Genomic DNA, 20,803 nt, shown 5'->3' on the forward strand with positions numbered 1-20,803 from the left:
ATGTTTATTTTGCAGGGAATATACATGGTTAATCAGAACGGTAACTCAGAGTAAATGTGACTTTGAAGCTGCTGCTAGGCTAGTTGTAGTGAATTAATGAAAACTGGATAGTCAAACAAGATGACCTTTATTTATGGTTTTTAAATACATATCAGAGGAGACCAAAAACACCCCACTGTCACTCTTATATTTTGTCAAGACTGCCTCAATCAGATATAATGCTCCTCATAATATGAAACATTGATTGAGAGTAGTTTGAAAATTAAGATAGATGATAGATATAGAGAGATGATAGAAAGGAAGAAAGAATGAAAGAATGAAAGAAAGGAAGGAAGGAAGGAAGGAAGGAAGGAAGGAAGAAAGAAAAGAAAAAAAAAAGAAAGGAAGAAAGAAAGAAAGAAAAAGAAAGAAAGGAATAGATAGATATCCTCTATTCCAAAGGGTTTACAATCTACTTAGGAAAGTAGATCACATCTTGAAAGGTAAATAAGAGTAATACTAGGTGACCTAGCCTGAGTGTCCAGTGAGTGACCAAGGTAGAAAATAATATGGGCTAGGCTAATCCATTGAAATCTGAAATGGCTAAGGGGCGGAATTTACACTGAACATTTTCATCAGAGTAGTATTTGGAAGAGAATATAGGAAGGAAACTTACAAGCAGAGATTCCCCTGCTATAATTAGGAGTTGTTGCACAATAAAAATAAAATATTTAAGTTCTAATTATAGGAATGGATAATGCCCCCTTTTAGGAAAGCTGTGAAAAAATGTATAGAAGCCATATAAACATTTCTTCTGCATAGATTGAAGATTATGTTAAAGAAACAGCTCTCCACCTGGATTTGGTAGATCTTCAGTCCTCCAACTTTTACCATAAGCTACTAACTTTTTTTGATTTTTCTTTGTATTTCTGCTTTTTAGTTTGCCTACTCTTGCTAAAAGAGCAACACTGAATTAGTCCTGTTATATTAATCAAGTAAAAAGAAGACATAGTGCTATCCCTTATGAGGCAGAATAGTTTCCTCATAAGGTTTTTAATTGCTCTTAGCAAAAATATATCTTTAGGTGCAAATGTAGGTATATTTAAATCAAAACAAAATCACAGATAACATAGAGTATGAGCTGAAATTAGTGTTATTCTACAAGCGGAAAAACACTTATGGATGAATCTGTGCAGAAAAATGGAATGTGCAGTATAGTGTTTTAGGAAGGAAGATTAAACTTTAGAAACAGGCTATTTTCTGGGTGGGAAAAAGCAATAAGACCAATCCCTTGGGACAGATGTTGAAAGATGCATATAGTTCAGTATTATTCCATGCTTCTGGGCAACCAATTAGAAAAGTTATTACTTATCATGTAATAGCTAATACAGATGAATATCTACCCCCATCAGCATAAATACTATAAATTTCACTTATATTGTTGCCTCCACTGAAAAGAATATTTCTTTCCAAAGTGTAAAACGATAAATAAACAACCCAAAAAAATCTTACAATGCGTTGCCATGACGATTTTTGAATGACCCAAGTTTGTACAAACCTGTTACTTCTGTTATTTGTATCAAATATGAGTGATTATTTATCTGCAAGTATTAGCCACCCCTGAATAGCGCTTGTTAATCATGATCACTTTAAATTATTGCACTTAATCATGGGAAACACCATTTTTTGCACAACTTTCCTAAAAATTGAGGTTACTGTTTTATCAATGCTCTGCTTTCAGTGTTGAATGATTCCTAGACATTAACTAAATATCCTTGCCCTCTATCCATTTCCTTTTGTAGATCTTTACTTACCGTTTTATTATTTTTCCAATGGTCTGAGTTGAGCCTGCCTTTAAGAGAGAGGTATTTTCCTCTTTCAAAACAAAATGTTATCTTACCCTTCAAAATCAGAAAAGGCCACCCACCCTATTTATTTTGTTAAACTTCTATTTTCTGCCATTTTCCAGTTGTTTTTTGCTTCTGAAAATAAATACTGACATGCTTTGGAGCGTTTGGAAAGAGCTCTATTGTCTCATCATGTAACCTTGAATTATGAAATTTTGGGTTCCTGGAAAGCATTAACGAACCCTCTCTTTTCTTAGGTTCTCCATATAGAGACAAAATCACCATAGCAATTCTTCAGCTGCAAGAGGAAGGCAAGCTGCACATGATGAAGGAGAAGTGGTGGAGGGGCAATGGGTGTCCAGAGGAGGAGAGCAAAGAGGCCAGTGCCCTGGGGGTTCAAAATATTGGTGGCATCTTCATTGTTCTTGCAGCCGGCTTGGTGCTCTCTGTTTTTGTGGCAGTGGGAGAGTTTTTGTACAAATCCAAAAAAAACGCTCAATTGGAAAAGGTAAATGTCACTCTTTTACAACTTAAAACAATCTTTGTTATAATAAAACAAACTTTTTAATCTTTCCAACCAAGGGAAATACTTAGACCTGTGTTAATGGTCTTCTGCCACTCATTGTATAACAAAGGTTCATAGAACTCAGAATTACCTTCGTAATTTTTAATTTAAATGTAATATTTTAAATTGAAGCCAACTTCAGGACCAGTAACTATTTTTCGTCTTACTGAAGTCTGAAAATGGAGAAACTTTTGCTGCTCGAAGTTCACTGTGGTTAGTTTATTAGGGGAATATAATTAATGAAGGAAGCAAAACTCAGAAACTGTAATATGAAGAAAAAATTTCTCTGCAGATAAAAAGTGCTTTAAGATATGATACTCATTAACAGTTTCAAGTTAGAGAGTAAATGAAATATTTATTTGAAGATTTTTGGTCCAATAATTTCTAATTTGGAAACATCATAATGTGCATTGTGGAAATTTTAATTAATTTTCTACATTAATGAATATGTGAGAATATTGTGGTTTCTTCTTTGCCACTTAATGTTATTAATGCATCCTTTATTGCCTTGCACCTGAGTCTTTAGAAGAATATATATAAATCTCAAAAATATTGAGACTATTGCAATTTTCTTAATATTTTATTATATTTAGTCTTTTGTATAAATGTTTTTATATTCTATTCTTAAAAAAGGCTGTGAACCTGGTTCAGATTATATATTTCTAGTGCTATATTTCCCTTAGTTCTATAAATATAAAGATGAATATTTATAGATAAATCTTTCAGATGATACATGCTACTTTTTAATATAACTTTATGACTCTGGACGTAAAATGCTGCTTTAGCATTTTTAAGGCTTCTGGAACTTTACTTAGTCTTTTAGTATTTAAACATCTCTTTTGTTTTTAATTAAAAAACGTTTTTTAGATCTTAAATTTTAGACCCTGCATCAGAATGAGATTATATTTTGTTAAATAACTGAAAGGTTTATGAACTTTTATTGGTAAATATAAAGAGTAGAAATATGATATATTCCTTCATCTTTAATAATTTATGATATAATTATCCTTTCTGAAATCAAGGATACAACATTCCTACATTTTACTTGACTACAGGACTTAATTCCTAGAAATAATATTTTTATAAATGACTATTTTGATAGCCCCATTCTGTCTATAAGTAAAATAACCAATTCAAAGGTTTGAAAAATTTGGACAGTTATATATTTTCCCACAATATTCAGGATGGCTATATCTACTGACTTGCTAAATCAAATATCTTTTGCACTGGTGTGACTGAAAATTAAGTCTAAGTACACTTTTTATGTTATGACCCTTATTACAATGTCAAAATGAGTTTTGGAATCAAATCCAAAGAACTAATCAGAGATGAAAATTATTAACTCTTCAATTTTTATTTTTACTATAATTTATCAATAAGTGTGATATTTGGTTAGTTAATGCTTAAAATGAGTCCAAAAATAATAGAAGAAATTTAGATTGTCTAGTTAGAACCTCAAATCATCCATATGTAGTGGTTTTCTTTCACTTATAGCTCAGTATTAAAATAAAACACATACATTAATCTCTTGACGGCATGCGGTAGTCTGTCACACTTTTCTCTCTGTATCCTGTTCATATGATTTACCTGGGCCATGTCTCTATGTACAATTATTTTATAAGCATTCTGGTTTTTTTTAAAGGACATGGGAATTTACTTTTGTAAAATCACCTTTACTTTTATTATAAATAACTAGTTTAGCTGAATTTTTCACATATCGACCAGCTCTCAATTTCTATGGACTTCTATGACCTTCTAAAACATTAGAAAAAGGAAGTCAACGTATCTTTTGGTGCTGAAGCAGATAAACTATTATATTGGAAAGAAACAACTGTGTTGATATGACATGAGCATTCTTAGTCACATTCGCCCATGTTGTCACACTGTCTCCACAAATCTTCCATAATGAAATTCAGATTCTCTAGCTAAGCAGAGGAGGCACTTCAGGATCTGTCTCTGTCCACCACTGTAGTTTTATCTTCTGCTTCTCCCCAGTTTGCACCTGTACTCTAACCACACTAAATTACTTTTAATTTTCCAAGGTCAGCCAGCTTTTTAAAATCCTCCTCCCATTTGACCTGAGCAAACTTTGTCCATTTTTCTACCTGGCAAACTCCCACTAGTCATTTTAGATTAGGCATTCAAGACTAGGCATCAACTTGCCAAGAAAGCTTTACCTAATCAATAGGTATGACGAATCTGGGTACAGGGCACGCTATTTCCACAAGGTGGTGTTAGGTTTTTATTTTCTATTCCAATGAAAAAAATATGACCTGACCTGTATATCTCATTTTTGTTAGACTTAGCTGATTTCAGAAACTATCATCATTCCAAAAACATTTGCTCCCCCTTTGAGAAAGTTGGGAATGTGTCTTGTCCATTTCAAACAACATTCATCCTTTTCTCTGGAAGCATTTGCACATCACCATTCTCCCTTAGCACACTATTTTATTCATATGTGTTTATTTCTTTTTTTAATTTAATTTCTTTTTAATTATTTTTATTTAAAAAAAAATTTTATTGGAGTATAGTTGATTTGCAATGTTGTATTAGTTTCAGGTGTACGGCAAAGTGAATCAGTTATACATGTACGTATGTCCACTCTTTTTTAGATCTTTTCCCATATAGGCCATCACAGAGTATTGAGTAGAGTTCCCTGTGCTATACAGTAGGTCCTTATTAGTTATCCATTTTATATATAGTAGTGTGTATATGTCAATCCCAGTCTCCCAATTTATCCCTCCCCTCCCTTACCCCTGGTAACCATAAGTTTGTTTTCTACATCAGTAACTCTATTTCTGTTTTGTAGATAAGTTCATTTGCGTGTGGGTGCCTCTCTCCCTATTAGACTCTTACTTCCTTTAAGAAAGTAATTTTGATTTGTATTGCCAAGGTCTCAGACAGTGTCTGTTGGCGTAAGATCTTTCTTTCCTTCTTTCTTCCTTTCACCCTTGTCCCCTCCCTCCCTCTTTCTTTCCCTTTCTTTCTTTCTTTCTTTTTCTTTCTTTCCTTCCTTCTTCTCTTCTTTCTTTCTTCCTTCCTTTTCTTTCTTTTTCTTTCTTTCTTTTCTTTCTTTCTTTCTTTCTTTCTTTCTTTCTTTCTTTCTTTCTTTCTTTCTTTCTTTCTTTCTTTCTTTTTTCCCTTCCTCCCTTCCTTTTCTCTCTTTCTCTCTCTCTCTTTCTATTAAATAATGAAGTTGATTCCAGTAACTTATTTAGAAAAGTCTATCATAAAGAATAAAAAAGAACTATTTTTCCATACAATTCAAAAGAACTATGTTTATAAAGTAAATAATAATGGGTTTATTAGAAGTGATCCATTTTATTTACTGTGATCAATTAGGTTCTTGAGCTCAATTCTCTTTCATTTTTCCTGAGAAAAATATTTTATTTTGTTGGGCTATATGGTTTGTTTAATACCTTACTTAATTTATTAAAATTAGCTGTGAAATATTCCTAGATTTTCTTATAAGATCTGCATGAAAACATACAGAAATTCACAGTTTATACTTATAATTGTGTCTTTAACTGAAATTTTTAAAATTTTAAAAACAAAGTAAACATTTCAAAACTTATTCATTTACTCAACAATTATTTACTGAGAACCAAACATGAAATGAATTGTATTTACGTGTTGGAGGAAAGCAGGATATATTATTCACGACTCCAGCCCCAAAATACTTTATCATCTCTTTTCGTTTCTCTTTCTCCATTTCTTTTTTCTTTCTTTAATTTATAATATTCTAGTATTTTGTAAAAGAGCAAATTAAAATTTCTATCTTTATCTGAATAGGCAGGCAGATAAAATATACACAAAGTCTAGTTGAAAATGAGGTTTTTGTTTAAAATTTATGAATAACTAATATATTACCATGTCAAGTCTTACCTCCAATGATGATGATGATGATAAAATTAGTGATAATTATTATTATTATTTAAAGATGAAAATAAAATATCTCTTACAGCACATATTTTGTAAGATATTAATGGAACAAATAGGTCTATAATGACTATAGTCTATAATGACTATAATGTTGTTATATTTCCAAGTTTTTTGATAACTAAGAGTAGCATAAGAATGTAATATTTTTAAATGAGGGTAGGTTAAAACTGAAAACAGAAGATAATGCTGAAATATGTAGACCTTATAAAAATCCCCAAATTGTAAATTGCATTCCTTTCCAATAACCACAAGATGGTGTATTACAATTTTTAAAATACTTAATGGTTTTAATTTTGATGCAAATATTAATGCATCAAGGATATATTGCTTTTCATTTATTCAGACTTGTAAACTAAGTAGGTATTTATTTTTTGATGGTTTTCACAGTATGACCTGACCATTTGGAAAGATACTCAAAATGTTTTTCTTTTCCGAATGTATCTGAAGAAGTATCTAACCAACATGTGGATTTTCTAATTGATTTTCTTTGTGCCTTAACTTTTCCCTGATTTAAAAAATATTATTACTTAAGGTTTATTCAGTAAGCAATCCAAGAAACTTCTGTACATCTTAGGCAATTAGAGCATTTCAGGTTATGTGGCTTTGTTTGAAAGGTCCTGTGTTCACCTTGTAAATCTTACTTGTAACAGAAAAAAAGCTGCTTAATATACAGAATTTTATTTTTTCTGGTAATATATTATCTTTATGATTATACATTGGTTTTGTAAGCATGAGTTATAAATGATTGTAATAATTTTAATTTTTATAAAAATCTTTTATGACATAATTATGGTTTATTAATTTTTTGGAATTATTCATCATTTCTTACATATTTGAATATGTCTTCTTTTAAAAGGTATAAATAATTCTGCCCTCTTGATTTCTAACAAAAGTAGCAATATAATTTACATAGTTGGATCTTTTGTTTTTATCTGATATGTATATAGAAATATTTTCTTTTCCATGTAATTGAAAATGGATTTTCCTGTACAAATTGTTTCTTCTTGAACATCAGGTTGAACATGAATCTTTGAGTTTCTTGATATGAAAAACTTAATAACAAAATATCCCTTTCTTATTACTTAAGTATAAACAAAATGTAGTAAATATGCCTGAGAAATAAAAATATAAAAATTATTGCTCAGATATTGAATTTCTAAGCTATGTGTCCTGTCTTGGATACATATTTTTTGTTCTAACGTCCCTCTAAGATGATTGAAGTACATTTTAAGAACTACTTAGTATGGTTGTTTTTCAGGATATAGTCCATTGTAGTCTACATAGTTGTTTGCATTATAGAACACTGGTAAATCTTATCAAAGATAATCTCTAAGTAATACAATAATTTCCCATCACTGAAAACTAAAAAAAAAATTTGAGGACACATGGAATATTCTTCAGTGTATAGTTGAATAACAAATGTAAAAGGCAGTTTTAACTCACAGTAGAAGAACAAATAAATGAAACAATGCAATCTGAGGAATAAGAAGAAAATCAGATTGGCTTAGTTTAAACCTGCAAGACTTACTTCACTCTGTATGACAGACTCTAGGTCCATCCACCTCACTACAAATAACTCAATTTCGTTTCTTTTTATGGCTGAGTAATATTACACTGTATATATGTGCCACATCTTCTTTATCCATTCATCTGTCAATGGACACTTATATATGGAATCTTAAAAAAAAAAAAAAAGGTTATGAAGAACCTAGGGGCAGGACAGAAATAAAGACTCAGACATAGAAAATGGACTTGAGGACACGGGGAGGGGGAAGGGTAAGCTGGGATGAAGTGAGAGAGTTGCATGGACTTATATACACTACCAAATGTAAAACAGATAGCTAGTGGGAAGCAGCCGCATAGCACAGGGAGATCAGCTCCATGCTTTGTGACCACCTAGAGGGGTGGGACAGGGAGGGTGGGAGGGAGATGCAAGAGGGAGGGGATATGGGGATATATGTATATGTATATCTGATTCACTTTGTTATAAAGCAGAAACTAACACACCATTGGAAAGCAATTATACTCCAATAAAGATGTTAAAAAAAAAAATCCTGCAAGACTAGAGATTCTGGGTGAAAGATTATTCACAAGGAAAACACTTTTCAAAGCTGGCTGAATCTGTATTTCATGGAACCAGAAGAATGAAAAGAAGTTGTTCACAGTTCCTTATGCAGAAATTGCTTCCAGAATGCTGAAGAATTAGTTCTAACAGGAGTAATGCTTTGTAAAAGAAATCATTTATTGGATAAGATATAGGAATGCAAACATTGTCATAAGTCATCAGTAAAGATTTTATTCCAATATTTACATTTTCCAAATAATGCCTATTTACAAACCACAGTATATTTGTGCTTTTCATATATGGGATTTTTATTTAATATATGGAATTTTAATTTAATGTATAGAATTTTAACTGCATTTAGCTGTTCAGAAGTTAAAGTTATGAGTACTTTTTTTTTTCAACATTATTATTGGAGTATAATTGCCTTACAATGGTGTGCTAGCCTCTGCTCTACAACAAAGTGAATCAGCCATACTACACATATGCTCCCACATCTCCTCCCTCCCGCGTCTCCCCCTCTCCCCCCTCCCCATTCCACCCCTCCAGGTGGTCACAAAGCACCAAGCTGATCTCCCTGTGCCACGCGGCTGCCTCCCACCAGCCATCCACTCTACGCTTGGTAGTGCATATATGTCCATGCCACTCTCTCACTCCGTCACAGCCCACCCCTCCCCCTCCCCATATCCCCTAGTCCATTCTCTAGTAGGTCTGTGTCTTTATTCCCGTCTTGCCCCTAGGTTCTTCATGACCTTTTCTTTTTTTCTTAAATTCCATATATATGTGTTAGCATACGGTATTTGTTTTTCTCTTTCTGACTTACTTCACTCTGTATGACAGACTCTAGGTCCATCCACCTCACTACAAATAACTCAATTTCGTTTCTTTTTATGGCTGAGTAATATTCCATTGTATATATGTGCCACATCTTCTTTATGCATTCATCTGTTGATGGACACTTCAGTTGCTTCCATGTCCTGGCTATTGTAAATAGAGCTGCAATGAACATTTTGGTTCATGCTGAGTACATTTTTAATATAATAAAATTTAGCTATGAAGCATGCTGATATTTAGAAGTTAAAAGTTGCAAATAAACTTTGGACAAATAGTGTATTTTGTATTGTTTTTATGTTACTGCCTTTCTCTGAGAGCAGAGTATCTCTCAATTTCCACTAATAACCTACATAGGGACTAACTGGATGGGTCTTAAAAATGATTTTACATATAAATATAAAATCATACTTCAAAATGAGATGCTAATCTTCATTTTACTCACTAAATAGTTGCAAGTAGTTGCAAATCAGCAAAAAGATTTTTATGTCATTCATTTATGATAACTCATCCTCTTTTTATGCCCATAAATAAGGTTTTAAAATAAGATTGTAGCTGATTTTCATAACTGGCTTTAGAATTTCTAAAGTGTAATATCTCATTTGAGTACGAAGTTACTCTGAGAGCTATGCAAAGATTATTATCCATATTGTGCAGATGAGGATAAGTATCTCAAGTGTCAAGTGTGTTTCCCAAGGTCAAAGATGCCTAGACTAACTCTATTTACACTATATCACATTACACAAAGTGGAGGTAGAATATTTAACTATTTTTCTTGACAGTTTTTCTCTCTGATGTTCTGTTGACAAGATGTGTGCAGTAGGAGTTTGAATTAGATAGACAGATTATGGGCTTTGGTCATGAGCCCTGTATAGTCATTTCATTTTCCTGGACATTAAGCATGAGTTTTGAAATAAAAAAGACTTGGGATCATTCTTCAAGTATGTTCAATCTTGGATAATATTACTTAACTTTTTCTATAAATCTTTTAAAATAAATAAATGAATGGGTTACAAATACACCACAAATGAAAATGTTTTTGAAATTAATCTAGGTTATATACATAGTTTTTTGCATGTGTCTGGCATATAATAAGCAGCTGTTGTTATAATATAATTATCATTTTTATTTCTAAAGCTGTTATATTTTAACTGCTGCACCTTAAAGGAAAGAGAGCTCTCCTGGAATTAAGCATTAGTTATTTGGATGTTATACACTTTGTTGAAAAATTGTTATTATTATGACTGCTAGCAAGAATATGATGATTAACACTACTTTTTCTTAAAATTGACTTCACAGCTGTATCAACTAAAGTGGTATTGAAGCTTGTCAGACCTTATATATTGATATTTCTGGCTCAAGTAGGGAAAGTGTGAAAATGCATAATGACGCCCCGTTTTTCTCCATCTCATTGTATTTGCAAAATACACTATAATGATATTCAGTAACTGTTTCTGTAAGAGTTAAGGTTTCTGAGAATATTTTAATCTTTGGTTATGCTTATCATTGTAAAATAATCCAGGCTAAAGAGTAGGATGCTTTGTCATTTTATCTATTGAGAAAAAATAATTTAGCCCCCTAATTTTTTTCTGTCTGATTTATTATTTAGTGTTCAAAAAATTACCATTTATTAAGAGGAGAGTCCAGGTAGAAGCCTCAGCTGAAATTCAAATCACCGTTAATGAGGCAGGCTAATATAATAACACACTTACAGAATGGAAGTCAAGAGAATAGTGTTCCTCTTTTAGCTCGGTTACCAGTTATATGCATACCCGTCTGACTGCACAGCTTATCTAAATAATATAATTTTTTTAAAAGAGAGCTGCTCTAAAACTGAATGTCAAGATCAAAGTTGCTATATAAATATAATTGTGACATAAGTGTCTTAACTAGTCATTTTTCATCTCTCATTGCTTCACTGTTACATTCATATAGCCTTAGGTAAATTCATACTTCTGATGTATAGCATTAGCTATTTGATATTTTTAAAAGACTGCCAATTAAAGAGTACAAATCAAAAGGAACGGGCCATGTTAAATGACATTTATCTTCCTCATTCAATGCACCAACATTAATATAAAATATTGCATATTACATCAAATATACTTTTTATTTCCTTTTAGTTATTATTTAGTTAATTTAATTATTATCTAATGTGGAATAATCTTCTGCAGGGATTAATTACAGTGACTGTTTGGACTTGTCTCTACTACATGTGATCTGGAATTCTTGGTCAAATGGCCTACAGCATCAGAAATTAATTAGAAAATGTCTGAGAATGAACGAGGTATCCGTAATCAGTTAAATAATTTAAATGACAAACAAAACAAAACAGTTTGGTTGATATACGCTAGTACATATTAGGACATTGCACCACAAAATCTGTTAGAAGCAGCTTAAAGATGTTTTAATAGGGCTTCAGATAGAAACTGTATGCAAAATGGTTGGAAATTATTCTGAATGAATATTGGAATATCATTTAGTTAATTTTATACCATCAAAGAATAGGACAGCAAGATGTATAAAACAGTTTCCTCCTAAAAAAATATATACTAAATAGAGACCTGATAGTAGCATGTAATATTTATGATTATTTCTCTTTCAATTGATAAATGACTATATATTCAACATGAAAGTGATGAGCTTCAAAGTTAAAAAAATTAAACTGGTTATTTTTCATCAGTGGCTGTTTTTTTAAAAAAGACATTGCTAAATATAAAGATTTTAACTTAAAAATGAAATTTAAATATATCAGTGTTCAATGTGGAGCATGTTTACAACTAGATTTCTAATATTAAAACAATTTATGTACTTCTCAAAGTGCTGTCACATCATGTTATCATATAAACATATCTGTAAATTAGAAAGTTAAGCTGTTAAGAATAAATTATTCTATTACACCAAGAATGATATTCTTGAGAACATTTATCTGCAGACTATTTATGTGTTTTCTTATACTTAAAATTAAAAAAGAAAATAGCTTGTTTAAAAGGCAATGTATATATAGCCAAATTCATATTTTTAAGATTTCCAGACCTTCATTGTTTCAATTAGAGATGTGTAAATACAGGTTGCCTCATTAAATATAGTGAATTTTATAATGAGTTTAATAATTTAAATGCAATTATACATGCTAACAGCTCAAAGATTTAAATTTTCATTTTCAGGAATCTTCTATTTGGTTAGTGCCACCCTACCATCCAGACACTGTTTAGTAAACTTTTGAAACTTACTAAAAGAGGTTTTTAATAATGGTTAGTATCTTTGCACCTTTCTTTTTTCTTTTTGTAGTCTGTTATATTGTGCAGAAACATTTTTGTTGTTGTTTTCACCCTAAGAAACTTTATTTAATGACACAATTCGTGTGTTTCTATCTCTAAGAAGTAATTTGAAAAGCATGGTAGTTTTCTTTCTCTCCCTCCCTCCCTTCCTTCCTTCCTCTCTCTCCCTCTCTCTCTTTTATTCTTTCTTCTTCCCCTTCTCCCTCCTCCTCATCTTCTTTCTTCTTCATTATAACCCAGGAAATTTCCTGTCAAGCGCATTTGGGTTTTTCAAAACCTTATTTCATAGTTCAGTAAAAAAGACATTTTAAAAATTCTGATCATGATATGAAGTAGGAAAGATAATTTGTCTCTATCAAATGACAACAAGTTAGAACTTTAAAAATCAGACAGTAATTTTTTGGCAACATACAACACAGGGAAACAACTATATTTCACAATCATCTCTACAGTTTCAACTTTAGATTCTTACATAGATCAAGATATGGAATTTACATTCTAAAGCTTAAAAAAGAGAAAAGAATATGTATTTGCCCTAATGCCACAAGTGAACTGTACTTTATGGTATCATTAATTTTTAAAATTTGTCATGTTGATTCCAAACTCTTGCTCAAATCTAAAGGTTTTCATAGTTTTGTGAAGGATTAGAAATATTATACAAGTGAGAAAAGAACCTATTGTCTTATGGTGACTTTATTAGAACCTAAGATAAAACAATTTTTTAGGTAAACTTACATTGATAGATCAAAAAAGAACTGGCAAAATTCAGCTTATTCAGAGAAAAAATTAACAAAAGTGATGAATGACATTATATAATCAAGGCTACTGATTGCTTAAAGGTTTCTTGATTAAAATTTTCACTTTCTAATGGCTTTGTAAAATAGAGAAAGCCTAAAATAGTAATGGTGGGGTTACATGTTTATAATTTTCATAGCTTCTAAATTTGTAAATATTATTTACTTAAGATAAGTTTAAATTATAAAAGATAAAAGTATTGCGATCTTTGGGGCAGGGATTTTACCTATGTTTTATGTTAATCAGCATTATAAAATTTACATTACATAAAATTGCTTAAAAGAGTTTAAATGTCTTTATTTGTAGTCTGAAGTTAAGTACAGGATACTAATACAGTTTACTTTTTAACTTACTGGAAATAAAATTGAGTCATTTCATAGCTGAATGGGTATGTATATTTATAAGATTTTTTTTTCTAAGAAAATCAGTTGTTTAGATCACTGTCTTACTATGGACAAAACAATATTTCTATTCTATCACTTTTTTAAATTAGTATAATCAAAATGTCTAAAACTTCAGCTTGCCAAAGACAGTGTTATAAATTATTTAACATTTAGAAAATTTATTTGTTTTAAATGAAGGCTTATTTCAAACAATTCAGCATTAGCCATGTCCTATAACATTTTAAAGTGTCGATGGCATCAAGTTCTGACCTTGTTACATTACCTAATCAATTCTTCTGTTAAATGTTTCAACAGAGAACCAAGACTAAGTTACCTCAAGACTATGTATTCCTCCCTCTTTTGGAGTCAGATTTTTCCATTTCTACAGTGTTGTCATCATCACCATCTTCATCATCATTATCATCATGTTCTTAATAAGTACATCTAATAGTAGGTATTAAGCAACAAGAAACACTGTGTCCCTATACTGGCTGTCAGGTGTCATATAGATCCTTTAATAGAAATAGAATTCATGGATTTCGGAACTGTATTATTTAAAACATAATAAATAACGCATAGAAATAACTCCATAGTTAATGGGGAATTCATGTGTAGCACATAATCATCTCCCATTACAAGTACTAATAAATTAATATTTTTACTAATTTAATGTTATTAAAGTTTTATCTGATTAATTAGATCACTTGTACACAACGCATTTTACTAAGCTTCTGAAGAAAAACCTTTTTAAGCTTTTTTTAAGCAATTGAATTAGAAACATTAAAAAATAATTAAAATGTTAGGGTCATGTATGGCTATTGTTAATTCAGTCAACATTTAAAGAACATGTGTGTACAAGTCAGTGCCATGAGCACTTAATCTCTGCTCTTTACAATTCAGTGAGAGGGATGCATACACCTAGAGGCCAGAAAGAGAAACATGATAATGAATGAAAAATATTGAATTGAGTGAAAATAATGAGGCTGATCAATTGGAAAGTGATTCCTGAATAAGTTAAAATTTGAGTCATGTCTGGAGGTAAGGGATAAAGCTGGATTGATGTGAAAGATGAAGGAACTCTGCTAGGTAACAGAGCAAGGAGAAGCAAAGTAGAAAAAACTTGGAGGTCCAAAGAGAAGAGTGTGTGTAGAGAAAAAAGGAAAAGGTTGGGGGGAGAGAAGAGGTAGAGCTGACTCAGAGAGGTCATGATAGAAAAAAGAGGACAATTGGATTTTACCTGTTTCTTGGACAAAAAAAATACTATTAATAACCAGTGTTTAAAACAGTAGATTATCTGATAATGGTGAGCTTTTTGAGAATGGCCTAGACATAGAGGTGGGAAGATCGCTAAGGAAACTGTTCAGGAATCCATAAAAGAAAAATGAGAATATAGCCAGGAATGTACAAGAAGTTATTAGGGCAGGGTCAAAATCACAAAATTTGGTATCAGAATATCTTGCTGGAGGTGTAGGTGTGAGCTGCAGAAAGTGACTTATCTTTTCTCTGAATCCGTTTTCTCTGTTGTACAGATGCCCACCTTAATTCAGTATTAGTTTGTGTCACAGAGGTGATGTATACAAAGTATTTTTTAAAAATATAAGGCATGTATATGGTATTAAATATTTTTATCCTGTATTATTTTGGAATTAGCCTAAGCTGATAAACAACAAAGAAGCAATACCAAAAGCAAAAAACTAAGTCTTCACGTGTATATTTAATTAGGTTTATTTCATTATGTTTCCATATCACTTTTTGGAATTTTGTAAATTTTTCATACTTGTCCACATTTTTAGTTGTTGTCCACATTTTTAGTTCTTGCACAGAAAGAGCCTAAGTCTTAGACCATCTGAATGTCAACAACAATGTGAAACTGGTTCATGAATCTGATTTATGTGTACCTAACACACGTATCTCAATTAGCTGGGGAGGGAGACTAACAAATTTTTGTTTCACGTTTTGACTCTGTAATAGGAATTTGAGGAGTGTGTAATAATGAGCCCCAGATATACAGAATTTCTGGCAAATCTATTGCCAATAAAACAGGAATTTAGAAAAAAATTATGTATAGGGTCATTTTTTTCTTCATGGAATAAATTATTTATCAGCTCTCAGTTATCAAGCTGATGGTGACAAAGAAGTTAATATGTGTGCATGGATTTTTAATGTGATACAATGTCATTTCATGATTAGCTCATACGTGTTTGTAATCATCATCGATAGTTTTACAGGCAGAATCACAAAATGATACAATGAATAGCAGAAATTATTTTCCATATTTTATGTCTAAATGTGTGAGTACTATTTTTGTTCTGTTATGAAATGCATGATGAAGAATCCACGTTTAAAGAAAATTTTCATATCTCATGTTGTGATCTAAAAACCAGTTCATTTTTTTCTAATTTTTTAAAATAGCAAAAATGGATTTCTGGTAACCAATTTGTGTATATGTGCTTATATTTAAATTTTAAGGTCGATTTATATCTTATAATGTTAATTTTATATCTGAAAATCTTATTCAACATATATGTAATGTATGCATTCCTAGTTGGCAGTTCACTTCATTATCAGGTGGAGATTTTCTTTAAACTTGCCCACTCTGATAAAATATTTTAATTATCATGATTTGTATGTTAAAATTGTAATAATTTGTTATAATTTTCATAATGGAGTTTTTCAAAACTTCAAGGCTGCTATGTTGACAAGTCTTTGAGAACGATTTTAATATTGTTTCAGGACCATTGCCATGGATCTGTTTTGTAATATTTCGTTTTCTGTGTTATCCTGTAGAGGTCCTTCTGTAGTGCCATGGTAGAGGAACTGAGGATGTCCCTGAAGTGCCAGCGTCGGGTAAAACACAAGCCACAGGCCCCAGTTATTGTGAAAACAGAAGAAGTTATCAACATGCACACATTTAACGACAGAAGGTTGCCAGGTAAAGAAACCATGGCATAAAGCTGGGAGGCCAAACACCCAAGCACAAACTGTCGTCTGTTTTTCCAAACAATTTAGCGAGAATGTTTCCTGTGGAAATATGCAACCTGTGCAAAATAAAATGAGTTACCTCATGCCACTGTGTCTATGAACTAGAGACTCTGTGATCTAAGCAGTTGCAGTGATCAGACTTGAGTTACAGGCATCATGGAGAACCAAGTTACACGGGGTTAAACTGTTTATCATGGGTTCCTCCCTTCTTCTGAGTGAATGTTACGTACGCATTTGTGGCTGGTTTCAAATGCAGTTCAGTAAGAAATTACAGGTTCCTTTTGAGGCCCAACTGTTGCCAGGAGATGGAGCATAATTGCCCCAAGGGTAACGAGGTAAAAAAATCATTAAGAATAAAAATACTTGGAATCAGCAAAAACTGTAGTGTTGCAAGAAACAATACAGTCTTCTGAACATCCAGATAAGAGGGTAGTGATGTTACTAGCCCCCAACTACTCAGTATAATGATCATCTGAATTGACAATACGTGTTTATAAGATGTGATAAAAATGTAATGCAAAACAAATCTGACTTTCATGGCAAGTGGAATATGAAGCAGATTTTCATCAGTGTTTTTCTTTCTTTCTTTTTGTTTTTTCGACAGTCTGTGTCACTGATTGAGATAGAAATGTCAATTACCAAGGAAATAATGTTTTCTCTTATATTCACCATGGCAGGAGATTTAACATGTAACTCTATCAAATCCCTACCTATTCCCCAGACACCCTTTCCCCACTCCCGCACCGAGAAAAAAAAACAACAGTTGGTTCAGAGATTCTGAATCAAAAAGGATGATGTTTTGCAATCTTTGTCTTAAGTTGTAAAAGAGGGCTGAGTGTTGATAGTTCTGTGGAAGACTGAAACTTTCATTCTAACATTCAGATATGTTAATCCAAACCCTCCTTCCTGCTATAAATGAACTTGATGGAGCCTGGGCAGATCTCAGTGAAAGGATAAAGGGGACTGGTCATCTAAAGAAAAGTACGTGTGGTGAACTTTGACGTGGACTGCATTTATCAATACAGTCACAATGTTAAATGAACAAAATTCTTGAGCAGTTTTTTTCAAAAAAATGTTCAGGTTTATTTGTGGAAATGCAAGATTTCTATGAAAATAGTTTTTGTATGGAAATTTTTGTAATACTTTTTATCAACAAAATAAGAACATGCGTTCCTGTCAGGGGTGTGATGTCAAGCATGAATGGTAGTGCGTGTGCACCACCAACGTTTGGTGAAAACTATTTTTATCAAGAAAAAAAGGAATCATAGAAGAGAAATATTTTCAAGTTAGATAATATAAAAGCTAGGTGCACTACCACCACTGCTTACCATGCCACACCCCTGGTTTCCACGAGGCTGATAACATACTGTAACGAACAATTGTGTGTAAAATGGTAAAAGACACAGAACTCTTGACAACATTGTGATAACAGTTGAGTGCACACAGTTTGCTGTTTGAATCCAATGCACAAAATTTAAAAAAATCATTAAAATTATGTCCATTTTACTTTCATCTTTGACTTTCATTTTTCTCTTGTATGGGTAAAGGAATACACAATATGCTCCTTGCATGAAGGGAAGTATACAGGTCATCAAGGATGGCCACTTCCCAACTACCTGGAGAAAAGAAGAAAAAAGCTCAGGCCATGAGCTATTCAGATGTAAGAAAAGCTGGACTGGGATATAAAATGTAATCTTCAGGCTTAGTGCAGTTCAAATGAGAAAACTAGCAGTTCTAGAGGCTATAGTCATGATCTTACCTCTTCTGTGAGTGGATATTGACTATGTCAATAGGGTTGTGTGAGACTGTATAGTGATTGCTGATATTATATTTGAAGTTCAACTGATGTCCAATTTAAGAATTAATTGTGCATTGATAATATAATTCAATGAAGGGAGAGGAAAAGATAGGCTCAATATCAACAATAAGTTAAAAAAAAAACACAAAAAACTTCATTCTGTCCCAAAATTTAACTTTAGGGAGTTATATAAGTCACTATTACAAATCTCAGCATTGGTTTTTTTTTTTTTTTTTTTTTTTTTTTAGTGGTAAATAACCTCAAATAACATAGCTTATAAAAATGTTTAGATTTTGGTCAATATTAAGCTTTTCCTCAATCAGATTCTAATCAGATTTTAAAGAACTTCTAAATTCAGTTCTTCATTATATTAAACAACCTTAATAATTGGCAGAAAATGACAACTTTAATTATTTTTAAATAGTCAGGAAATAACTATTTAGATCTTTGGTATGATTTGATAATAATTTTATTTAAGTATTAAGTTAACAAATTTCAAAATGTATTAAAAAACCTGTTGTATTTTAACTCCAAAGGTAGTTTAGAACATATAAATGATGTGTAATATTTAACTTTTATCCACTTCCTAAAAGGTTCCTGCATTATTACCAAAACAGATACTGCCCTACTCATTGGGTGCTTATGTGTATATGAAGTACTATTCTTAATTTTAATAAAATCTTGATTACTTTCAAAATAATTTCAACCAGTAAAAGAATGTCTCCTCTCTCTGGAAAGGCAATATATTGGAGTAAGATTATTCTCCAGTATCTAACACTCAAATTATAAAAAGAAGAGGAAGAGAATGCCTATTCCAGTCGACAATGTAACCTGATGACTCCAGGTAATCAATGGAGACACATATACCACAAATAAATAACTCTAGCCAGTATGGAACACCGAGGGGGTATATTTACACATGCCACAATTAAATAACCCTAACCAGATGAAAGTATCAAGGATTTATATTCATTGTATTTCACAGCTAAGTAACCCTAACAACTATGAGAATACCAAGGAGATATATCCACACATTTACAAGAATAACCCTAACCATTATGGGAGCAGCAAGGGGACAGATTCTATTTTACAAATATGTAAAATGGATAAGGATATTTTATTAATTAAAATCTTTCAAATATTTTGCAATTCAGTTACATATTTTTAAGAATAAGTTCCTTGTTATTACTGAATGAGTATATGTACTAAACACTAATGATTTTAAAGTATTTTAGCACAATGCTTTTTAATGTTTGTTTATTATGAAATTTGCATATAGCAAATCATATACAATGCATATGTACAAGAGAATCATGGCATCTGGCTGTAGTGTGCACCAAGAATTGTTTGTCACTGGGAGTGGGCTATTCTATATATTCTGAAACTAGGCTTACTGTCACTCACCTCCAACTCTGAGGTGTAAATTTAAGCAGAATACTTTAATAGAGAGAAGAGAGTGCCCAGCTGTTTCCGGAAACAGAGCAGGAAAAAAATAATATGGGCCAGGCTCACCTAGGAATTTTGTCCTCAGTTTAAAAGATGGTAAATGGCAGTGAGAATTTGGTCATGACCGTCCTGAGTGTATCTGCAATTTGAGTCCTATTGCTCAATTTGAGTCCACGAGAGTGGCCCTTTGTGTCTGCAGCACAATCATTATTGTGAGATTCTTGCCATTTGAGGATCCCCTTAGGCTCTCTACCATGTAGGATCCCCTGTTGCCTTTAACAGATGTTCTCCCTTTTCTAGGTTTATCTCTAACTTTGGTGACTTCTAAAGAAGGATTACCCAAGAGGTCAACTTTTTGAGCTATTTCATGTGTAAAAATGCTTTTATTCTACTCTCATAAATAATTATTAGTTTTGCTGGGTGTAGAATTCTAAATTGAAAATAATTTTCTTAGATAAATTTGAAAGCATTTTTTCATTGTTTTCTTACTTCTAATTCACGCTGTACAAACGTGAAGCCATTCAGATCTCCAATTCTTGGTATGTGAATTTTTTTTTTTTTAAATTCTCTCTTAGGTTTGTTTGATCTTCTGCTTGTCCCCAGCATCCTGAGATACTGGAGCTACCAAACTGCTGAGTCTACATTTATTACCTTTGCTTTCCTATTTCTCATTTCTGTCATCTTTATATTCCAAGTATTGTATTGAGTTTTTCATTTCTGCCAAATTATTTTAATTTCTATGAGTTCTTGTTTTATGAATGTAATAATTTCTCTTATATCTCTGAAGACATTAATAGTAATCTTAGGACATTTCTTTCTCCCTGAAAAGACCTCAGTTTTCTCCCAGTTGTATTTTCCTATGTGCTTGTTTGGATTTCTATCTTCCATATTA

The 20,803-nt window shown here is 31.9% G+C and overlaps 1 protein-coding gene across 7 annotated transcripts in view; it reads left to right on the forward strand.

Moving 5' to 3' along the window:
• Positions 1-18,411, forward strand: part of GRIK2 (glutamate ionotropic receptor kainate type subunit 2) — a 641,759-nt gene extending 623,348 nt beyond the window's left edge. For 6 of the 7 annotated variants that reach the window (XM_079938723.1, XM_079938728.1, XM_079938724.1 and 3 more), the window contains 3 exons: positions 2,084-2,334; positions 14,001-14,135; positions 16,473-16,593. In XM_079938723.1, the coding sequence (XP_079794849.1) occupies positions 2,084-2,334; positions 14,001-14,120 (371 nt within the window). In that variant the 3' untranslated portion in view covers positions 14,121-14,135; positions 16,473-16,593. Of the gene's footprint in view, positions 1-2,083; positions 2,335-14,000; positions 14,136-16,472 lie in introns of all 7 variants that reach the window. The other variant, XM_079938731.1, reaches the window with a different exon arrangement.
• The last annotated feature ends 2,392 nt before the right edge of the window (positions 18,412-20,803 follow it).

Source organism: Stenella coeruleoalba (assembly GCF_951394435.1).
Source record: "Stenella coeruleoalba genome assembly, chromosome: 12".
Lineage (NCBI taxonomy): Eukaryota > Metazoa > Chordata > Mammalia > Artiodactyla > Delphinidae > Stenella > Stenella coeruleoalba.